Source organism: Doryrhamphus excisus, linkage group LG20 (genome assembly GCF_037039965.1).
Source record: "Doryrhamphus excisus strain RoL-2023G ecotype Guam linkage group LG20, RoL_Dexc_Guam_v1.1, whole genome shotgun sequence".
In the NCBI taxonomy this organism is placed as follows: domain Eukaryota; kingdom Metazoa; phylum Chordata; class Actinopteri; order Syngnathiformes; family Syngnathidae; genus Doryrhamphus; species Doryrhamphus excisus.
Window position 1 is genome coordinate 15,533,760 of NC_136376.1, and position 22,891 is coordinate 15,556,650.

The 22,891-nt window shown below is 43.6% G+C and overlaps 1 protein-coding gene across 1 annotated transcript; it reads right to left on the reverse strand.

Annotated features, from left to right (window-relative positions):
- Positions 1-1,667: 1,667 nt before the first annotated feature.
- On the reverse strand, positions 1,668-21,342 carry kcnk12 (potassium channel, subfamily K, member 12). Its single transcript, XM_058058645.2, has 2 exons — positions 20,636-21,342; positions 1,668-3,248 (listed from the first exon to the last, which is right to left on the reverse strand). The coding sequence occupies exons 1-2, from the start codon at positions 20,973-20,975 to the stop codon at positions 2,371-2,373; spliced, it is 1,218 nt and encodes a 405-aa protein (XP_057914628.1). The 5' UTR covers positions 20,976-21,342; the 3' UTR covers positions 1,668-2,370.
- Positions 21,343-22,891: the final 1,549 nt, after the last annotated feature.

Consider the following 22,891-nt stretch of genomic DNA (forward strand, 5'->3'; position numbering starts at 1 on the left):
CAATTCCGGATCAGATTCAGGATCCAATGGACATTTTAAAAAGATAAATGGCCGTTTATCAACTCCTATGCAGTTAGCGGCACAAACCGGAACTCTTTCTATGCACTCGGCAGTGTCCAACCACATCAGAGTGGGCGTGCGCAGGGGCGGGCCGTGGGTGGAAAACGTTAAAACAGACTGTTTTCGCAGTAACCATGAAATCCAAAGAAATACAGCTGAATAGGTGCAGATTCTGGAAGAACTAAAATGCTTTCTATGCTGGTTATTGTGTGTAGCTGCTCTATAGGAGTCCACAACTCAATACAAAGCACTGAAAAGTCAGTATAATAGGTCCCCTTTAACACAAAACACATTTTTGTAGTTAATTATAATACATTTTGTAATTTGTAAAATTATTTAAAGTTATGTGATTAAAAAGCATATCGGAACATGTTTGCACTCACGTAGTGTATTAACATGATAAGATGGGAAACATAATGGACATGGAAAATGCACTTTAAACCAGGGCAAAATATTTGGTATAAATTGAATAAGAACATTAAATGCACACTAACCAGAGCGTACACAAACCAAGGTTCCTGGTGCTGTTTTATCCTTTATGTTAAAATAATCATCTCAAGGTCACTCATTCTGTTTTTTTTTGTATTTTCTATTGAAAATAGATGCTTTAGATGATTTTTACAAAATGCTAAAATGTTAATAAATTGCTGGTACGGTTCAAGTCCATTAGGCCTCGACTGTCAAATCAATTTCAAATGTTTTATGTGCAAAACTGATTGTGAAGTGAAGCTTCCTGGAAACGATTTTTTTGACTCCTCAGAAAAGTTGAATTTTAACCAAATTTGCATGCATGCTGGGTGAAAACTAATGTTTACTCTAATCAGGCCCAACTGACCAATCTTGCAAAGGTCAAAGTCAAGTATGCAGATATCGCCTCAGATACTGCTGTGGCTTGTGCTTCTGTGTTATCCAGATCTAGAGGCTCTCGGTTCAGTTTTAGGCTGAGACAAGCCAAAGAAGCAAGGCAGCAGCGCGGCGTCGCACGTGGCCTGGGAGATGAAAGCACCCGAATGTGTAAGGAAAAACTGAACCTGTGGCTGCTGGTTTGCAGCGGTCATGAATCCGGATGTGACGGGAATCTTTTACTACGACTCTGAACACCACCGCCCCTGCCGTCGCGCCCCGCCTCGCTCCCTTCTTCCCTGTAAGCTCCTCTGTCTGTTTGCGAACGTCAAACATCATCACGCAGCTTTAAATCACAGACGCCTTGGAAGAGACACTCGCCAGCAATAAGGACATTGATCGTGAAGCCTGACAAGATGGCACAATATGCTCTGCAAACAACCACTGAGCCACTAATCCTGAGCAGCACATTTACACGGAAATCAGCAGGAAAAATCAACCTCTGCGGACTTTCGGGGTCATCTTTGTTTTAGAGGCAAAAGCATTCATCTGCAACCATACCTCTCTTGACGAAGATGACAAATGCCAGAAGGAGATAAATCAATGCAAGGGAGAGAATCCTTCAGGGTTTGATTTCCGAGATTGAGCCAGCTTCCTGCATCATTTAGCATAATGCGCCTTTGGGATAAACTTCCACCCTCCAAAAACATAAACTTACGTCTCATTTATTTTTGTTTACAAATAAATGTGTTGAAAAAGCGCTGAATACATTACAAGGCTTTATCCTTCGTTTCCCATTACACAGTCAGCTGTGAGCAGAGAGAGGAAACATCGGAAGGTGCCTCTTTTACCCTTCAAGTCAAAGTCTTTGGCCGTGGAAGCGTGTTCAGAGCTGATAAGAGGGCCGGTGACTCTCTGGAGAAAAGGATTTTCATTCTTTAACCCTGCTCTTTTTTCCATGGCAAGCAAGCCATGTGTCTTTGTTGCCTGTTGGTGCGACGCCCTGTAAATCCCTTCCAGTGCAGCCTAGACCAGATCTGCTACATCATGCTTAGAAACGCCACTCTTGCCAAGATAACATGGCATCGAAAAACCAACAGAAGGTCTAGACATGGTGCAAAAAAACGCATGAAATGTAGAATGCATAGATTGGTATGTGCTGTATCATTCGGTGATTATACTCTGTCTTCAATAAATATAAATATCACCACTGATTATGGACATTCATATGACTTTATATACACAACAAACATATGAGTCCATTGTGGCATGCCTCTGTTTCATAAGCAAGCGGGTTTCCTTTTGGGTGCAGCTTGATGACATGCCATCGCCATCGCCATCGCCATCGCCATCGCCATCTAGTAGTCGGCGTCACTGTCGTCACAGTGAAAATTAGAGCCCCATGAATCCAAACCCTCCTGTGTATGGTGGATAACATGTTGACTTCACAGCACCTTTTCTGAGCCTCTACCTGGAGTTACTGGTCTCTGCCAGTCTGTTGTTCATGATTCCAAGGGCGCCGACCCCCCCGGAGAAACCGTTATGGCGTGAACTGCCACAAACCGTCCTGGGATAGCCATTAGCCGACTCGGAAAGCTGCTTCTGCATGATCGCCAGCGACACCTTGTTGGAGGCTGCCAGGTCTTTCATAGAAATCATCTCCCCTGATAACCTGCGTCCCTCGGTGTCACTGTCACACGGTCCATCCGGGTCAGGTGGTTGGCGTCCTCGAGAACCCGGTCGGATGGCGTTACGTCTGCCCAGGAAGGTGCTGGCTTTATTGCAGCGCTGGCAAAACAAGCAACTCATCTTCTCCAGCATCCAGTTGAGCACCTGCTTGATAACAATGGAGATGACGTTGAAGAGCGAGTAGATGCAGCACACCCCCGTTAACATGAAAAGGAAGTTGGCCACCCGGTAGAGTCCTTGATATTCGTAAGCTGCACTCTGACTGCTTACGTAGTCCCCAAAGCCGATGGTACTGAAGGAGACAAAGCAGAAGTACAGCGAGTCTAAGTAGGCCCAGCCCTCCACGGGGGTGTACATGGCCGACGCACAGCAGGAGATGGTGATGGCTGATAGGCCGAGAATCAGCATCACGTGGTAGACGGAGGGCTTCCACCCCGGCAGACAGAAAGCAGAGAAGTCCCGGTGAATCCCCGGTGGAAGGAGGCCGCTGTTCCTGATCCGCCTTTCCCTCACCGCCTTCATGACGACGGCGAGCAGCGTGATGATGCGCTCCAGGAAGAGATTAAAGAAGAGGATGGTCGCTGCGCAACCCAGTAGCCCGTAGAAGATCAGGAACACTTTGCCTGCCACGGTCACAGGTGTTGTCATTCCAAAACCTGCAGAGATGGAGGAAACGTTAAACATTAGAAGTTGAATTCTGTCTTTCTTTGTTTCTGAGCATGTCCTGCCAAAAACCGCTTTTCTCCTGGGATGGGTCCTTCCAAGGTTCCAATTGGAGACTCTAAATGAGAGTCTCCATAGATGGGAGTGTGAATGGGTATTTGTTTACTGTATATGTGTCCTGTGGTGGACTGCCAACCGGTCCATGGTGTACCTCCCCCAAAGTCAACCCCGAATGGTTAACGAACTTGACAACTGGTTGGCGCTAACGTGATGTCACATGGCCATCACCACGGCAAAGCACATGACTTTGCTGATGACAAAAAAATGGCGTTAGAAGTGTAACGGAACGACTCCTGGGTCAGGTGATCCTTCTGGAAATTTGTGATGCACTTAGAACTGGGGCACCTATGTGGGGTGTGCTATTAGCATCGCTACTGACGGCCACCATTCACCAAAATCTTTGTTGTCTTGGTCCACATGCAGTTTTATTACCCAATTTTCTCTTTAGGCTATGTTACATTTTGTCTTTAGTTACTTTGAACCCATCTGTGTCCTATCCACTGTCTTACTGTGTCTGCCAATAGGATCCTTCCTTTCCCTTGTCTTACCCAACTGTCTCTTGCTCTGAATTACTTTGTGTGTATTTAGTTGCCACACTCTTGCCGGCGTACATTGTAGTTTCTTGTGCTCACAGATATTTGCTTTGTTACTTTGTTCTCCATGAACTTTTGTTCCAGGACAAAGATATTTAGTTTTTTTGCCTGAACTTTTACTAATTTTGTTCTCTCAAAACAGCATCAAAGTGGCTAAAATAACAGGCTGCCACGCCAAAGAAACAAACTCCACCTGAGAAGTTGGCCCCCCACCCCACTCAAAATTTGAGTCAAATAGTTACGTTTGTGCTGTTTGGTGCAGTTAAAATGAACTTTTTGGAGTTATTACAGTTTATTAGATAGGTTAATGAAAGGTCACCCAGCCCCCTACATGCCCTGAAGGAAGGCTAAATAGTTTCATTTTTTAGTGCTGGATCAGTGCTGTTTTGTGCAGTTCAAATGAACGTTTGTGCTGCTTTCGTTTTTTGAGTTAAGGATTTCATTTTTTGGCTTATTACTTAATCAACCTCCATATTGGGGGGCTTAATGTCACGCCCTGTGTGGGTTCGTGCGTGACAGTTTGTCTATGTTCCCCGTTTGGGCTTTGGTTTCCTTTTTGAACACTGATTTTGTATTGGACTTCCTCTTTTGCCCCAATCACTCACACCTGTCCCTAATTTGTGTTTGTATTTAGTTCAGGTGTGTGCATCGCCCCTTTGTGGGATCTTTGTTAGTTTGTCCGTCAGCCAGTTGAGTTGCCGTTTCCTGCTGCTGCAATTAATGCATGAAATAAATATTATTTACCTGCATTTGGTCCTGCTCTCTGCATCCTGGGGTCGCACCGTGACACTTAAATCGTTAATAACGCAAAAACAAAAGCAGCACAAATGTTCATTTTTACTACACAAAACAGCACAAACGTAGCACTAAAAATTGGACTATTTGACCAGAGTTGTGAGTGTGGTGGGGGGCCAACTTCACGAGGGCACAAAACCCTGCACACACAAATATCAGAGAGAGAGAGAGAGAGATAAATGGTAAACCACTGAAAAGGTCATCAAATCTATGGCTTCGGACAACCAGCCCATCTCTGGTGTGAATACTTCTGACTGTTTAATAAAAACAAACATGATTTAAACTGTTGCTACAATGTGCACGTGTATCTAATGGAGCTACTGCTCACCCTTGGTGGGAAGGGACGTTCAAGGACATTCAAGGGGTCAAACGGGAGATCATAATGTCTATAAAAAACCCTTGCAAAGCTTTTTTCTCCCCCCCCATTTTTAGCATATGGCTCCCTGCTATCATCTGACGTCCTAGTCAATTACGCTAAGTGTTGAGGCACAGAGAGAAGAGCTTCACGTTCTCGGTGTCACGGGTGCAGCTGTGATGCGATGTTTGGGGTTTGAGTGCAGAAAGGATTGTCGTAAAATGACGCTGTGTTGGTCGTTCCTTTAGCTGAAAAAAAGGTGTGGAGGGTTGAATTTGGGAGATTGATGAAAACTGGCTAGAAGCGCCTAATAAAAGCCACAGTGGCAACACCCCCGTATAGTATCTATAGGTGATTCTCTTGAAACCAGAGAGGGGGCCGTCCCACACACTGCAGTGATTTGCAGTTCCAACCATATAGAATATACTGCAAACACATCGAATATGCAGGGGGCAACAGTGTCGAGTGCTTTCTCTGCGTCTGTCGTGTATAAAACTCCATTTCAGCCTTTGTGCATCGTCATTGTGTGACGTGCAAAAGTGATACAAAACTGTGATACGAACTTACATTTCAGCTGCTGTCATTTCTGAAGTATAATGGCCCATTTTGCTGCAGCAAAAAAACATTCCACTTTAACATAAACAGCGTAGCCCACACACAATGTAACTAAAATGGAATCAAGGACGTCTATATGCAAATGACCTTGACACACAATGGGAGTATTTCTGTGTTTTTTGGCAAAATTCAGGCACACTGAAAATTTGAGACATGTCAAAATTGTTCAAACTCATTTATTCAGACACACTCACGTTTACTTCCTCTGATCCACTGAGCAGCAGACTGTCTATTTGTCAACAAATCAACATTTGCTTGATCTTTATCACTTCCAGGCCCAGGTAAAGTGTTTTTTCCCTCCCCACCATGACAAGCCTTCATCTCAGTGTCTCTGCAGGGCAGCACTTTCTTCCCTTTTTGGCACAGAGCACCTTTATAACCATCCTTGGCAGGTCATAAATGACATCAATATCAGGACAATACTTCCTTTATGGCACCCAAAATGGCTTTTCCCACCTTATCTTGCTCACTGGCGAGCACTCTCACGAGGGCTGTTGACCTGCTGGGTCGTTTAGATGAGCACTGATTGACACTGATGGTTGGGTCGGTTATTGGTGTACATTTTGCACAAGAGAAACAGCTGTGCACGAGACGGCATTTCCGTAACAACGCACGAGGGAAGGCCGAGAGTAGTTGCTCCCCAAACTAACCTCCTAAAAGGAAAACCTTCGTTTGCTATGTCATTAATTAGCATCCCGTATGAAAACACACCTCCTTCAAAGAGAGAAAAGCCGTCTTGTGGATCGTCTCTCATTACCCAGCAAATGACCTAAGAGAGGCAAAGGCACCAGGCATCGATTCGGCATCCCGTTACGGAGCCATTACTCCAGAGAGGGTGTCAAGACGCATTAGGGACAACGAAATAGGAACAGAACAAAGGACAAGCAAACTGAAACCAACCAAGATGACTTTATTGGCTAAGATTCTTGATTAGACTTGGAAGTGGCCAACCCAGATGGATGATACTGCTGATCTCCACCAGCACCAGCCAGACGTTTTTTTAACTCGACACAACCTAATAAGGCGGAAAAACACGTCCTAATTCCACCAAACTCCATAGGAGCATATTTATTCATTAGCATTAACTAGAGCATGCTCATCTCAACATGCTAATGATGTTAATAGCTAATGATTCATGCAAACATAATTACGCACCAGAGATTCAACCAGGAAGGGAGATTGGACCTTCTATGAGTTGAAGATGTATGAATTTGACAGTTTTAAGAGCAAAAGAAGATGCTCTAATGGTAATAAGGCCACAGGGATAGGGAAGTAAAAATGGGGGGGGGGGTGGCTGGAACAAAAACCACAAAGCAAAGCACGTTACTGGACTGTGTGAGTTGGGCGTCACATGTGCTCAACAGCAATTAGAGGGGGCGACCCAATTAAGAGCAGCAACTTCCAATGACTCATTAAGTCAAAGCAATGCGACAAATCACTTAGAGTGTTGCTAATAGAAGTATTGATCGACTCCATTTCATTTGCCCTCAACACACTAATTAATCAATAGCTTTTAGTCCAAAATAAATGTCCCGGACGAAGCACAAATATGGATACAATAACCACAGAGCGGGGGGTTAATAATAGTATCGGCAATCAACAAATATACTGTTCCAGTAAGATTGCATAATTACAATATCAGGTTTTATATCAATGTTAATAAATAAAATATTTTCATAGAGTATAGAAAACCTGTTTATCACTTTCTAAATAAGCTTATCAGAGCCCTGTAAGTGTACATAACATCCCTATAGTCACCTATCCTATTATAACACTTTGCCCAACACTTAGGCTGCAAGGACCGGAGACGACCGCTCGCAAGCTAACCAGTTAGCCTCGAATAAATGTCTGTCTTACTTAGCAAACAGGAAGTGATATGTGAAGCTAGGAGAATATACATCTACAAGCTTAAATATAGTCTATGGTGTACCCCAGGGGTCAATACTGGGACCATATATATATATATATATATATATATATATATATATACAGTAAAGTGTCATTATATCGATATTCTCGGGAGTCAGAAAAAATACCGATATAACCGGACTATCCATATATCCGATCCTGCACCGAACTGCATTAAAAGTGGGCGGATCTTTGATATGGCATGTAATTTTCTCCTTGAGTTCATGGATTGCGTATCTAGCATGCTTTTGTACTACAATACATTTTGTACTACAGTAAATAAAAATAAACTTACGCTGTAGTGATTACCGGTTACCGGGACATAATTCACCCCGGAACTATCGACAGGGAAGGTGTTGCCACCCGGAGGGGTAGGCGCGAGGGACGGGTGTTTTCCGCTGTGTGTGCTGCACTCTGGTGGTGGAAGTGTGAAAAATAAAGTTGACTGGAAGCAGCCGTTCGCCGTGTTCTTTTTTGGTATTGAAATCCTTAAGCAAAGATTGATTTAAGCTGCTTTTGTATCGATATAAGCAGACCAAATTGGCTGGCGGGAGATGAAAAGGGCATCGTAGTAACCGGATTATCATAATAACCGGGTATCGTACTAACGGAGCTAATTATATCATAAAAGACTAGAAATTTGCTGGGAAATGAAAATAGTATCGTAATAAGTAGTAATTCGTTATAACCGATATCGATATAACAAGACTTTACTGTATATATATATAAATGACATCTGATAAAGCTATTGAAGTTAATAAAAAAGTGACAGACAAATGGTACATGTTGAACACAGGAAGTGCACAAATGTATTAGCAATTGATGTTAATCGGAATTAAGGATTAAATACTTCACTTCTTCCTACTTCTCACGTGGAATTGAATTGTAATGTGACGTATTGCAATGTAACATGTATGCTTGTTCACATTAAAGCAATTAAAGCTCACTTGCAGATCAACAAGCAGGGATAGTTGGTGCTAAGAAAAGCATATTGATTCTGCTGAGTGAAAAATAGCCCATCAGGAGGAGCCATCATCGTGCTGACGATGTGTGACTGGCTTTAGAAGGAGGGAATATCCTGTATGGACACCCAGGAATGATAGAATATTCATCATGGAGGGATAACCTTGGAAGACCTGAGCGGAACCCAAAGACTCATCACGCAAGTGTTTTGCAACTACAAGTCCAAACTGTGGCTTTTATTGGTGCCATGTGTCTTTAATTAAATTGCTTTATAAACAAGCCCCCCCCCCCCCAGTCTGACTGCATCCCACCAGTGGGAGTAGTCCTAAATTGGTCTGACGGAAGCAGGAGAGGAACACACCAGCCTTCCCGCTGCTCTGATGATTGTGTTTCTGTGACGAACAGGAAATCGTTAGTCACGGGTGGCATGGTGGGGGTTGATGGGGTGGGACAGGACAGAGTGTCTCAGGTCCTGAGACATTACCAGACCATCTGCTGAAGAGCTAACAAGATTCCTGCAACTGTACAGGAATACAACCAGAAATGGAAACCCACTGAAGTTGATCAAGCGGCCAACAACTCATCAAGTCCTGGTCCACCGTGGTCTTATTCATATTAAGAAGGGCCTGCTTACGTCTTCCCTAACTATTCAGCCCGGTGCGTTTAAGGGACACACTGTGACAATGAAGATGTTCTCTGCTTCATTGTCCATCTGCAAATGATGACGTGCATGTGTCCTTTTATGGGAGGAGGAGCCATTCAGCTCTGAGATTAATAGCTTCCCTCGGATGGATCCAGTGGCCTTGTCCTTGGCTTTCTTATGACACTGTATGTAGCGGCCATGTTTGAGTAAGAGCTTAGCTACATAAAGGCCTCTGCTATTATTCCCAAGAGTAAACACACCTGCCCTGATTGAACCTTTGAAACACTCACGCCGCATATTCAGCAGAAGGTGCTGACACAGCATTGTGGTGATACTTCATGGAAAATGAAAAAAAAATATGGCTGTCGAGTCTGAAAAATGGAGCGTGACTGACACCTATAAAATGGATGGTGTAACATTGTGTAAAACGGCAAGGTGCCTCGGTTAGGCGATAAGGCAATGCTCCGTCACGGCAACTTTTAACTCTCCCATCACTCACGGTGTTGGATTCCCAGGGGAAGGAGGATTCAAAGGCGCTGACACAACAATAACTATAACAATAACTATAAGACTTGCTGTTATACCATAACATTTTCCTCAAGATAATGTTGTTATAATTAATTCTTTCTATACTGCTTATCGGCATGCTGGAGCCTATCCCAGCCGTCTTCAGGCAAGAGGCGGGGTCCATCCTGGACTGGTGGCCAGCCAATCACTAGCCAACCCTATGCGGTATCTCCAATGATAGGAACAAGCGCCGGGCCTTTCAGCAGGCTGACATGTGTTGAGGCTCGATGTTTTTTTTCCGTTTGCAGAGCATTTGGCAATCGTCTTCCTCTGAAACAGTGATGTCATGTATGTTTACAAGGAAGCTCCAGAAGTTTATGGCACAGAAAAAGAGCGTTTGATTTGCACCAGTCATAATAACATTGCTTTGATTGATACTGTCAGATTGGATATTGTAGTTTTTGTATTGGCAAAGTATTTGTATTGTTCCCCGAGTGTGTATTGGCATGTGACTACAGATGTCAACAATACACATGGTTGGAAAAGGACTTTTCTGCTTTGCGGGCAAATTGTCATCCCCCTTTTGAACACTTCCTGCAAGTCAGCAAAGCGATTATGACTTCTAAACTGTCTTGTCAGGGGAAACCACGAGAAATGAAACTTACACAATATTTCAACGCTTCCAAACTAGAACAAATGAGACGGAGGTCAGGTGAGCGGGTGAGCGCAGGTTTGCAAAGGACACACAGAGATGATTATCTCTTCGCTCTGCTGATGCTCACTGAAACGCTCATCATTTGGAAGAAGACCAAGTCCAGAAAAATCTGCTGTGTCCTCTAAACTCTTCTTGGGATCGCTTCACTGAGATGATTTGAGTCTGTGAGTTACAGTATGTGGGCGGCCGGACGCCCTCGCTCGTCAGCACAGATTTATAACTCCTAGTGATGCTGCAGAGTTGCGTGCAGACGTACTGTATCGTCTATAGCAGTTGATGAAGAGTTGCGTGCAGACGTACTGTATCGTCTATAGCAGTTGATGAAGAGTTGCGTGCAGACGTACTGTATCGTCTATAGCAGTTGATGAAGAGTTGCGTGCAGACGTACTGTATCGTCTATAGGAGTTGATGAAGAGTTGCGTGCAGACGTACTGTATCGTCTATAGGAGTTGATGAAGAGTTGCGTGCAGACGTACTGTATCGTCTATAGGAGTTGATGAAGAGTTGCGTGCAGACGTACTGTATCGTCTATAGGAGTTGATGAAGAGTTGCGTGCAGACGTACTGTATCGTCTATAGGAGTTGATGAAGAGTTGCGTGCAGACGTACTGTATCGTCTATAGGAGTTGATGAAGAGTTGCGTGCAGACGTACTGTATCGTCTATAGCAGTTGATGAAGAGTTGCGTGCAGACGTACTGTATCGTCTATAGGAGTTGATGAAGAGTTGCGTGCAGACGTACTGTATCGTCTATAGCAGTTGATGAAGAGTTGCGTGCAGACGTACTGTATCGTCTATAGCAGTTGATGAAGAGTTGCGTGCAGACGTACTGTATCGTCTATAGGAGTTGATGAAGAGTTGCGTGCAGACGTACTGTATCGTCTATAGGAGTTGATGAAGAGTTGCGTGCAGACGTACTGTATCGTCTATAGGAGTTGATGAAGAGTTGCGTGCAGACGTACTGTATCGTCTATAGGAGGTGATGAAGAGTTGCGTGCAGACGTACTGTATCGTCTATAGGAGTTGATGAAGAGTTGCGTGCAGACGTACTGTATCGTCTATAGGAGGTGATGAAGAGTTGCGTGCAGATGTACTGTATCGTCTATAGGAGTTGATGAAGAGTTGCGTGCAGACGTACTGTATCGTCTATAGGAGTTGATGAAGAGTTGCGTGCAGACGTACTGTATCGTCTATAGGAGTTGATGAAGAGTTGCGTGCAGACGTACTGTATCGTCTATAGCAGTTGATGAAGAGTTGCGTGCAGACGTACTGTATCGTCTATAGGAGTTGATGAAGAGACCATCCTGCTCTTCTGGAACTTCCAGAACTTCCAGAACATCCCGTACTTCCAGTTGTTCAAACTAAAATGATTATTGGTCATCCAAGCAATATTGCTCTTGAAACCCTGTTGTGACCCTAAACACACGATGCCGGCCACTTTAAAGGGTGGGTGGCTCTGGTTGTCATGGTTACAGGAATAACACACATCTGTGGTTAGAAACTGCACTGTAATCTGTTGTATTAAATATCGCTTCTCACTCGCCCATCAACACAAATTGCCGCCAATGTTGTAATGTTATTGTTAATTCCATGCACTTATTGCACGAGTATGGTGCTCAGGGGTCACCCATCAGTTGGAATATTAAGGTAAGGGCTCGTTATGTTTTACAGCAACACAAAAACAACCTTTTTTGTGAGAATTGTGCGCAGACCTCAGGACAGCACCCAGTCTAAAGAGACCCCCAATGCTGTCTGTGGGACTGCAGGTCCTCTGTTGTCCTTTTTTACTGGTGACATTTCATCTGAGCATTCATCTGTCGTTTCACAGAACAGCACATCTAAGGAAAGTAGAGGGCACAATGATTGACGGCTTCACACACATGCAGTATAAAATATATTACTTACATCTATGTTTCAGCTCATGTTAATGTACGTTACCAAAAACGACATAACATAAATTCAATGTTTTCTTATGGTAAAAATGGTTTGCCGAATGGTTTGTTTCATACTTTGCACTTGACTTTGTTCTTCTACGGATGTTTGTGCCTCATAAAAATGTGCAGCTTTACAAATTATGTTGTTGCCAGCTTTATGTAATTGGATTCTTCTTTGTCTCACTTGTTGAGCTCCACCGCTTATTCTCATGAGGGTTGCATCCCAGTATGCTGGAGCCTATCCCAGTTGTCTTTGGGCGAGAGGCGGGGTCCACCCTGGACTGGTCGTACGTTTTGAGTTCATTCATTCATTTTCTACCGCTTATCCTCACAAGGGTTGCGGGGGTGCTGGAGCCTATCCCAGTGGCATCACAGTAAAAGAATGTGTCAATGCGTTAATTCAAATGTAGATACACAGGTTAAGTTTAGATTCAATAACGATATATTTTAAACACAAAACACACCTATCCATCCATCCATACACGCATCATAATTATATTATATTATAATAATATAATATAATCCAAAGACATTCCAAAATGTCTTTTTCCTGTAGCTGAGCTGCTACTATTTATATCCATTCTGCTCTTCAGTCATGACAAGATATGGAGCGTTGGCAACAATCCTCCACCAGCAGGCCAGGCTCTCTGTGACTCTGGTCCATGTCTCCAAGATAATTCATCTAAAGCTTTATGGCTGATTCATATCGATACAGGAGGCTGCTGCCAGCGATACTGGATATCTGATGGCATCAGTTTATCATTCCCAACCCTATTATATTGGTCCCAGATACCGTCGGTGTCTGTAATGAAATGCTGGGTAATTTGGGTGTATCGCATCTCTAGTCAGCTGTGTACGCTAATAAGGGGGCCAATTTAGTCTAAATAGCAACAAACGTGAATACTAATCATATTTCCTTTCAACAGATGAATAAAGTATGTATCATTGCCGATATTAGATCATGTCATGTGATTACATTTCCATTGAAGTGAATTTGAATGCAATTATTATGTCCAAGATCAGACGAGATTGTGTGCCGATAGATCGGTGTGGCCAGAAGCCATTCGGTCCTCGAACAACCAGAGCAGGAGAACCAGGATCCTGGTCCGCATGGCCAGCAATAAGTCCAGCCTGTTCCTGAAGAACATTGGCCATTGATTGTGTTCAGGTCCAGTTTGGGATTTGCATTTGCAGATGATGTGGTCCTGGTCCTCACCAGACTGTGTGACCTTCAACGTTTCCTGGTCGTGACCCAAAGAACAAAATGGTGGATACAAGCGGCTGAAATGAGTTTCCGCCATAGGGTGGCTGCCCTCACCTTAAGAGTCAGCGAGGAGCTCAGTCATCCGGGACGGGTCACAGTAGTCAAACACCTCCCTGGTGAGGTACACCGGCCATGCCCAAGTGGGAGGTGACCCCGGGGCATTTTACAGGGTAAAATAAGTGTAGCAGAGCTCAGAATGCTGCGGGTGTTTCTTATTCAGAGGTTTGTGATGGAGCTGGTGGTGATGTGTGGGGAAGTTGAACGTAGCAATCAGTAAATAACGCATTATTGATCTGATTGACTGCTCCTTGTCCACAGTCACTGCACCCCCACCACTCCAGCAGCAGCATCCTGCAGATGCTCACTGACAGAGAAGCTATGTCCTCCCATATGGTCGGCCCTTTGACAGAAGACACCCAGCAAGGGTAAGGTTTCCCACATAATTCCCACATAATTCCCACATAATTCCCACATTGAACAGACCGCCTCAGAGCCAAGGAGAGTGACAGCAAATGCTGATGTTGGCGCACACACACCACACAGCGTCGCACATTATTGTCAAACTTGGAAGGTTTCATCAATCATAATGTGCTTTAACATTTGGACTGGACTGACTTTTCTCTGGAAAAAAACATTCGGTAAACATTTGGCCGCCTGCTTTTATCTTTCTCGCCCTCTCCTGTCGTTCTTTCTCTTTTGGCAGTCTGTTTTTTTCTTTGCAGGAAACATGATGCTGGGTTGCTCATAGCACTGCGTATGAATAAGTCGCTTAGCAATCAGCTGCAGTAGCAAACCTTGTGCTCCTCAAGACACCGAAACACGTTTAGAATATTTGGCTTTGTATTTTTAATGAACAATATTCCCTGCATGTCAGTGTGAGTGTGAATGGTTGTTTGTCTATATGTGCCCTGTGATTGGCTGGCCACCAGTCCAGGGTGGACCCCGCCTCTCGTGGCAGACTGTTGCTTCGTTTGCTCGAGCAACAGCGTAAGCTCGCTCATTTTCAAAAGACGCCATTCACAGAGTCAGATTCTTTGCTAATTTGAGGCCAGTTCGTTTCCTACTTCGCCTGAGATAAGGAACATTTTGGGACTGAAAGTGTTACCGGAGATTGCTTTTACCATCAGCTGTATTAATAACTACTCGTTCCAACACAATATTAGTGAATGTTATGTCTATGAAAATGGGAGTATTATTGTCTGTGTATCTGTTTTTTCATACAGCTCTTGCATAAGATGGTGACTATTGTTGTGGCTGGTGGTGCATCCATGTCTGACTTATCTGCGTGGGTGGGGGGGTTGCAGTGTTAGCCATGCAGGGGTAAGAATAGATAGTAACACAACACAATGCAGTGTTTCTCACAGGACTGGGATCTATTTGTGGCGGCGGGTTATGGAGGGTGTATAGATGTTGACGTATGTAGGGCTAAACGTGAGCCATGACACCCCTTGTCTAAGTATTTCACAGGAAGGTGAAGTTGGACGACAAAAGAGCGTCTTATTACCGCTTGTATTTGATTATTACGCAAGAAACACTCACTTCCTGTCTCTCACTTCTAATGCATACAGCGTGGGAATTTGGAGTTGCAATATGACGCATCCCATACCAAAACCATTCAACAGTGGAATAAATGCATGTATGGAAAAACACTGCAGGGTAGAAACCTGCAGCTGAATGTCGTATGGAAAAAGTAGCCAAAATTAGCTTGGTCCTCCTCACTGCTGAGTACACGCTCTTCTCAGTCGAGCAGTGCTACTCTGCGCAAACAACACAAAAGGTCTCTCGAATGTCATGAAAGCACATGAAAAGGAGATCTTGAGTCACATCAACAGATTTAGAGAGCTGTCCTAACTGGCAGCCATCAGCTATCAATCAGTCGCTGAGGTTATAAATAGCATCGCTATTAATAGAAACCAAACACACTCAAGTGCTCCCTTTAATGAACTCTTTGGAAATGGGGGGGGGGGGTCGCCAGCCATTTTCATTCTGTTCATTTGTCGACATGTAGCAATGACATGTTGTAACCTATTTTTTGGAACTTTAATAATAATGTCAAAGGAAAAAAATGTTAATCCTTAATAGACAAGAGAAGGGGCAAGTTTTTTGGAAATGATAAGTATCAAATATAATATATATATTATATTATTATATAATATATAATACAGCTTGAAAGCAAGGAGACATTTCAGTACAGCCAGACAGCTGATCAGAGATATGTCTGAAGATAAGGGCGTTGGTTTTAGAACAGGTGTGTCCAAAGTGCAGCCCATGGGCCTTTGAGGGTTATGGCCGTTTTTTATTGGTCCGCAGCACGACTAAAAATATAACTTAACAAGAAAACAAAACAAATAAACAGCAAAATCTGGTAAAACCAGTAGTGGTTTTATAACAATAAAGTCAAAATAATGAGAGAAAATAGTTTACTAGTAAATAGTTTAATAATGTGTTTTGATTAATGTTAATAGGTTATAAGATAATTTTAAAATCATATAATATATTGTAAATAATAATAATTCTAACTCAAAAATTCAAATAGTAAAAACAAAACAACAGCATAGATGGGAAAAAACAACAGTAATTTACAAGAATAAAGACAAAATACTAAGATTGAAAAAAGTTGCATACTAACGAGGAAAAAAAGATTCTTCAAAAATACATTTGGCATATTGCGAGAAAAAATGTATTTAAAAAAGTCATAATATTAGGATAAACTGTTGCAGTTTTGGGAAATGAAATATTATGAAAAGATGTCTTAAGTTTATTTTTGCAGAAATTTGAAATATATGCAAAACTAAAGAAAAACATGCTGATGTAGTCCAGTTTGTTTTTGTGTTATTGTCATTGCACTTGTTGTTCTTGCTCGTGTTTTTGTCCCCCCGCTCCGCCTGCCGTTTTATTTTTCTTCTTTTCTATCCCCTCCTGCTCCTGTCTGTCTGGAAGCTCAAAATTTGAAGAACAATAAAGCATCAAATAAAGTCAAACAATCCCTGGCAGAGAAAATCTGTTTAGCATGTAAGGCATTTGGATCAATAATACTATCTGCCCCGGGTGTAGAACTGAAACATACTCATAGTTGTCACATTTACGACCACACAGACAATACCACAGCCACAGTCACTTGCATTCCACCTCCATCTGTCATCCGAGATCTACTGCAGTCAAATTCATTCCATAGCTGGTCTCATTGACATGTTGCTCCCTTTTTGTGAAGAGACAAGCGAGTACACACAAATAACTCCTCCAATGACTCCTGGAGAGGGGTTTCCATCACCGCTTGCTAGCCAAAAAATGACTTTTGGATAATGCTTACGTCGTCATCGGAACTTTTCTGGCAAGGCAGAATTGGAGATTGCGATCAATTAATCGAAAATAAACCAAACTTGCCAAAACTAAATTCAACATATAAACACTTTTTACTTCCATTTTACAGAAAACCTTAGGAAGTGTGATATTATTATTATTATTGGAACAGTGGGCGCTTGTTCATTTATGTGCTGCTTATTCGGTTCAGTTACAGGTGAGCTGGAGCTTACCCCAGCTGACTTTGGGTGGAAAGCGGACTACACTCTGGACTGGTTGCTGACCAAAGTGTGTACAAGGTAGGAATCAATCCCATGCTCACGTTTTAAAGAAAAAAACATATTTGAAGGAGATGTAGCGCTGTACTTGGATTTGTTTACTGTTATGGAAATCATTGTTTGGGTTTATAGAAAAAGTCCCATTTCTCCCTTGATTGTCTTCTATAATGTTACCTCAAATTGGACAACACATCAGCTCAGGCGTAAGCTAAGCAAATTGTAGGTAAATGTTCCTCCTTCAAAGCTAGTGCCGCATCAAGGGCAGCCAAGAACCAGAGTAGAACTGAATCCTCAGAGACGATGCGGTGGGAGTTGGAGTGTTTGGGAGGATTGTCTGGAGCTGCAGGGGGATGCCGCTGTGATAACGCCTCGTGTGGGGAGGCCCCACATCCCTTTCATATCGGCGGCTCATGCCGCACAACAGCCAGGGGGTGGGGGTGCTTTGCAGATCAAAGCCAGATGGAAAGCCAAATAGAAACCCATGCAAGTGCATGAAACACACTTTAGAGAGAACCTCTGAATCACCCCCCTGTTTTTTTTTTTTTTTTACGCTGCCAGCCTGAGACGGCTGAGTCAGTTTATGGTTTCGACTCGTCGGTGGGGAAGTGTGGAAGACAACTGGAGCACAAAGGATTTTAAGCAGACACGTACACAAACACAGCTGAGTGAGCTTAGAGTGTGTGCTTCCCTGGAGCTTTATGTGTTTCTTTGTGTGTTCTGTGGAGAGAAAGGTGCACGACTATCACGTCATCATCTGCACGACTATCACGTCATCATCTGCACGACTATCACGTCATCATCTGCACGACTATCACGTCATCATCTGCACGACTATCACGTCATCATCTGCACGACTATCACGTCATCATCTGCACGACTATCACGTCATCATCTGCACGAGGCAAGTATCTGACACAACTCTGACATGGACGCCGTGGATAAAGTTGTCCGTTGTGTGGCGTATGTCCATTATTCCGCTTTCAAGGGGTCCCAGGGGGTCACACAGCCTATATTACATACAGTAGGGTTGCATGTAGGGGGCAAGGTCAGATGGACAGCTGCTGCCACATCACATCATTACCTGAGCTCATTGCCTCCATCATTTAACTTCCTGCCCTCTCCTGCTGATCAGGTCAAGTGGCCTCAGCCATCAGGCATGCAGACCGGCACATCATTGGCCCGCGGGTTACCCTAGGAGGGACTCTTGCTCTTTTCTGACCTATTGCACAAGTAAATGTTACAGGGGTGGTTCGGGAGGGGAGGCAGAAGGGGGCCCGTTCGTTGACATTCCAGTTGGTTTGAATGGAAATGTGGCACCAGACGACACCCTTGGGTGCTGTCCTATAGCCGGTGACGAGTGTGCCGTTCCAAATGGCAGACCGAGTCAGATGTCAAACCCCTTGCCAAAAAGCCCCCACAGCCAAAAAGTAACACATGACCGAGGGGAAAAACACAAGATGTGGAGAAGCTCTCGGCCGTCAATAATGTCACACTCTAGCAGAGCAATCCAAAGTGTGTCCCGGGAACCGCTTGCAGCCCACAGCTCACTTTTAGGAGCCTGTGATTCATTCTAAAAATACTATTACTACCAAAAAAACAAATATGGAGAAAACTGAAAAAAATTACGCTATGCTAATAACACCAATCTGGCACTAAGGCTGTTTTTTGTTTAAATATTTTTTTTTTTTTAGAAAATTATTGGTTTTATCGTGTTTTTTTACAGTAATCTTTATCGCAGTTATTTGCTTCCAGACCCAACCGTGATAAGTGAATTTCCACCAATTCCAGTTTACCAAATATTACATTATTACTGCCCTCTAGACTTGAAGTAACAACCCTACCATCACCTTTGCACTGGTCTTACTCAATAGATGTAATAAAAGATGGCATAAATACGACTAGTACGTGTGTGTTGCTGTAAATGTGTTCAAAGTCGGGTGGTTCAGAGTTGAGTTTTAGCTTGGCATGGGTTACGGCACAGTAGTAGCTCGTAGTAGCAAGCCATTATTGCGCCTGTTGTGACATAATTCTTCTTCTTTCTTTTTGGGCTTTTCCCTTCTGGGGTCCCACAGCAAATCAATCCCCTCAATCCAACCCTGTCTTCTCTCACAACTACCCTCATGTCCTCCTTCACGACATCCATAAACCTTCTTTTTGGTCTTCTTCTACGCCTCCTACCTACCTACGGCAGCATCCTTCTACCGATATATTGACTATCTCTCCTGTGGACATGTCCCAACCATCTCAGTCTGGATTCTCTGACTTTATCTTCTCAAAGGCCTCGAACATGTAATGTGCCTCTGATGTACTCGCTCCTGATCCTATCCATCCTGGTCACTCCCAATGTGAACCTCAGCATCCGCATATCTGCTACCTCCAGTTCTGCTTCTGTTGTGACATAATTCAAACCTGCAATAAAAGCCTGCTGTTCTGGCAATGAAGTCTGGTGCTTGTGTGTCTCATACTATGTATCATCAAGGCATCATTTGAATGCTTTATGTTTGTATTTTAGTTTATTTAGCCATTTCATGCTTGAAAATAGACCGTATTCAAGTATGATTTATTCATCAATATGTTTTTGAAAATAGGTGAAAGCAAAATACACAAAAACAGAAGCCGAAAAATTCCAAGTCCAAAGTGACGTAAATCAGCATTTCTTTCTTCGTTTTTTTTTTTACAGTGTGGGCCCATTCCTCCTTCATAAAGTTCGAATGTGGGTCAATAAAAACCAAGGTGCAGGCTGCAAGTGGTCCCCAAGCAGGACTTTAGACATCGTAGTCAAATGCCTGTGTGGAGTTTATTTTAATCTTTTTGCCAAACCAAGGGTACCAGTGAGGGTAAGTGTGTGGCCGTGACAACTGAACCACAAGAAAAGCTGCACATGAGTAATAAAAGTAAGTAAATATAGCATACACCAGTTAATTTTCCCAAGATGCTAATGCATATAATTTACCACTAGAGGTGGTGCATCTTAAGGGTGAGTAGTTTTGCTTTAATATAGTTTTATTTAACAGTTATTTCGGCAGGTCCTAATGTGAACATTTTACTTTACAGCTTGGATCTGGAATGCATGAATGAATATTAGATTATTGCCGATATTGGAACATTCTGTAAGTCTATACGATCCACAGAAGTCATTCTTCAATGAATGATATTTTGGAATACACGATAACTAAAATCCCGCTGTCCAGAGGGATCTAGTCTGGTTGTCTTTGCACAGATAGATAGCTCGATAAATAGATAGCTAGCATATTGTAATGAATTGTTGTCATGTTGATTAATCACCGAATATGGGTCACATGGATAAAGTTGTTTTAAAGTAGAGATTGCTGAAAGATTTGCTTGGAACACCATTTGCTTTTTTCTTACTGAAGTTGAATGGAGACATGCAGAGTTGAGGATGCCAGGGTCAAGTACACTGCACGGACAATAAATGATCATAGCTCACCCACCTATGGTTGACACCACAGTTCCAACAAAGTAAAAAGCCCCTGTAAAATCCCATCGTGGCCTCAGAGCATCGGCCCGGATCCCGGCGGCGATGGCCGCCTCGTACTCCCGCAGGAAAGAGTTGAGTTCCCGCAGGCTGATGTTGAAGGTCTCGCTGAAGTTGCGGAGCGTCCCGTTCCAGCGGCCGTGGGCCCTCAGCTCGGAGGGCCTCTCTATGGCCGAGAAGACTGCGGCGCCGCACAGCAGGTACAAGACGATGAGGAGGGCGAGCAGCACGAAGCGGCCGTTGTCCTCGTTCAAGTGCAGGGAGCGGCAGCCTTGCAGACGCGGGCCAGGCATCATCCAAATTTCAGCACCACTCGCGCGTCGGACAGCGACAAGCGTCTCATCGGAGACCGCATGAAAAGCGGCGTGGGGGCGCTTTGGTCAAAGTCACTGGCACCGCAGCGAGTGCACTTCCCCGGGATGCCTGTCCTTTAAGTACCCCCCCGGCGCCCCGTCCCATGGTGGAGTGGACATCAAAGAGGCTCCACTTGTGGAAATCCATCACTTTGCACGGAGCCGCCGAGGAAGAGGTCGGGAGACAGGACGCTGGCGCATGGTGTCATGATCGACCCGAGTGCAAAAACTGAAGCTGGAAGTGCCGCTACCCTTTGTGTGCCTTGCACCAAAAAAAAATAAAAAAAAAATGTTTCACACAGTCCGCTCCATCCTTCTGCGTGGGGATGCGAGGGAGCTGCAGCCTGCACACTGGCTCAGTGGCGCGCAAATGGCGAGCTTACTCCACGGTACTATCTCTCCACTACAGATAACACGGATCCATATGCGCTCTCGAACACAAGCACTGCCTTATAATATGAGCTGTTTTTAAAGTTATGACGGAACCCAGAAGAGGAACGTGCAGGGAACGTGGAATACTGTGGAATACTGTGTTATATATATAACATATGTTTTGGTGAATCCCAATCCTCTCCCTTTGAAGACACAAGACCAGACACAGGATGTTTAGTGAAGATTTCAGCATGTCAGTCGTTGTCACGGAGAAAAAATTTGGAGATGAAATCGAGGACTTGCAGAACAAAACAGAACTTAAGACATACCGGAGAAGAACACTGGTCGCCTTCAAAACAGAATGGAAAGTGTAAATTACTCTGGAGTTGCTAATCCTTCCATTGTTGTTTTAAATTAGCATATTAATTCGCTTTAAGGGGTCTTCCTAGCCTGGTTTATTTCACATTTTGTTGATGTCACAGCCACCGTCAACATACAGTTGTGAAAAGTTGTTTACATCCAAAATGCTTTCTGGCTATATGGAATCATGTTTAGACGATATTATATAAACAAGACATGACTCACTCGGTTCTGTGGCAACTTTGACATAGTCAACATTTTTGTTGACTTATTCCCGGCGGAATAGCATTCTTTTTCAAAACACATTTATACTATACTGTACTTTCGAACCAAATGTTCGTGTAAAGGTGTTCCTAGAAAGCAGTCATCAGTGAAAAGAACACTGCAACACAAAAAACTCGAGGTGTCAGTCTTGCCTTGTCCGTTTTTGTGTTAAACTTTCTTCTTTTAGAAAAGAAAAGAAACTTACAGTATCACTCGGATACTGTAAACATCCAGCGGCAGCACCATGTTTTGGCATGACTGCTATTTTGATGAAAAATATACTGAACTGAATCGACGAGCTGTCTGGATAAGTGTTTGTTTACTCGGCTGTAGGTGAGAGGTGTTACTATGTCACTGAAAAAAAATGCGTGCATGGCTGCAAGCAGCAGAGGCGCTGTTGACTCAGTCTTGTGTTGACATTTTGACGCTTGTGGCGTCATTGTGTTAGTTAGCAAAGAATGCCAGTCAACTGCTGACGACATCCTAGACTGGCAACGGAGCTGGCTTCCGGATCTTGTTTCCACGCAGTAGCAAGCTAATAGCATGCTAACAAGGACGTTTTATGATAGGAAATACATTAAGAATACAGCTGGACTCACGCGGTGTATCAATAACACGCCACACGCCATAAAGGATTTGTTTCAGTTTCAGGAGATCTCACACCTCCTGTTATTTCTAATTAACCCCCCCCCCCCCCCCCCGGGTTAAAATGTAATCACACGTGCCACGGCTGGATGAACATTTAGTGGCCACCACGAGGCCTCGATTAATTCTCACTAAAAGAAGAAGAATACACTCCTGATCAGACTTTAAAACCACTTGAAAAATTGTAAGAATTTACATTTTGCATTGTTCATCTTTGA

Bases quoted from the DNA above. Each gene is read 5' to 3' on its own strand.
- kcnk12 (XM_058058645.2), bottom strand. From the start codon at position 20,975: ATGATGCCTGGCCCGCGTCTGCAAGGCTGCCGCTCCCTGCACTTGAAC. The intron at 3,249-20,635 runs GTGGGTGAGCTA...CCATCTCTGCAG, and splicing joins AACTGTGGTGTCAACCATAG to GTTTTGGAATGACAACACCT.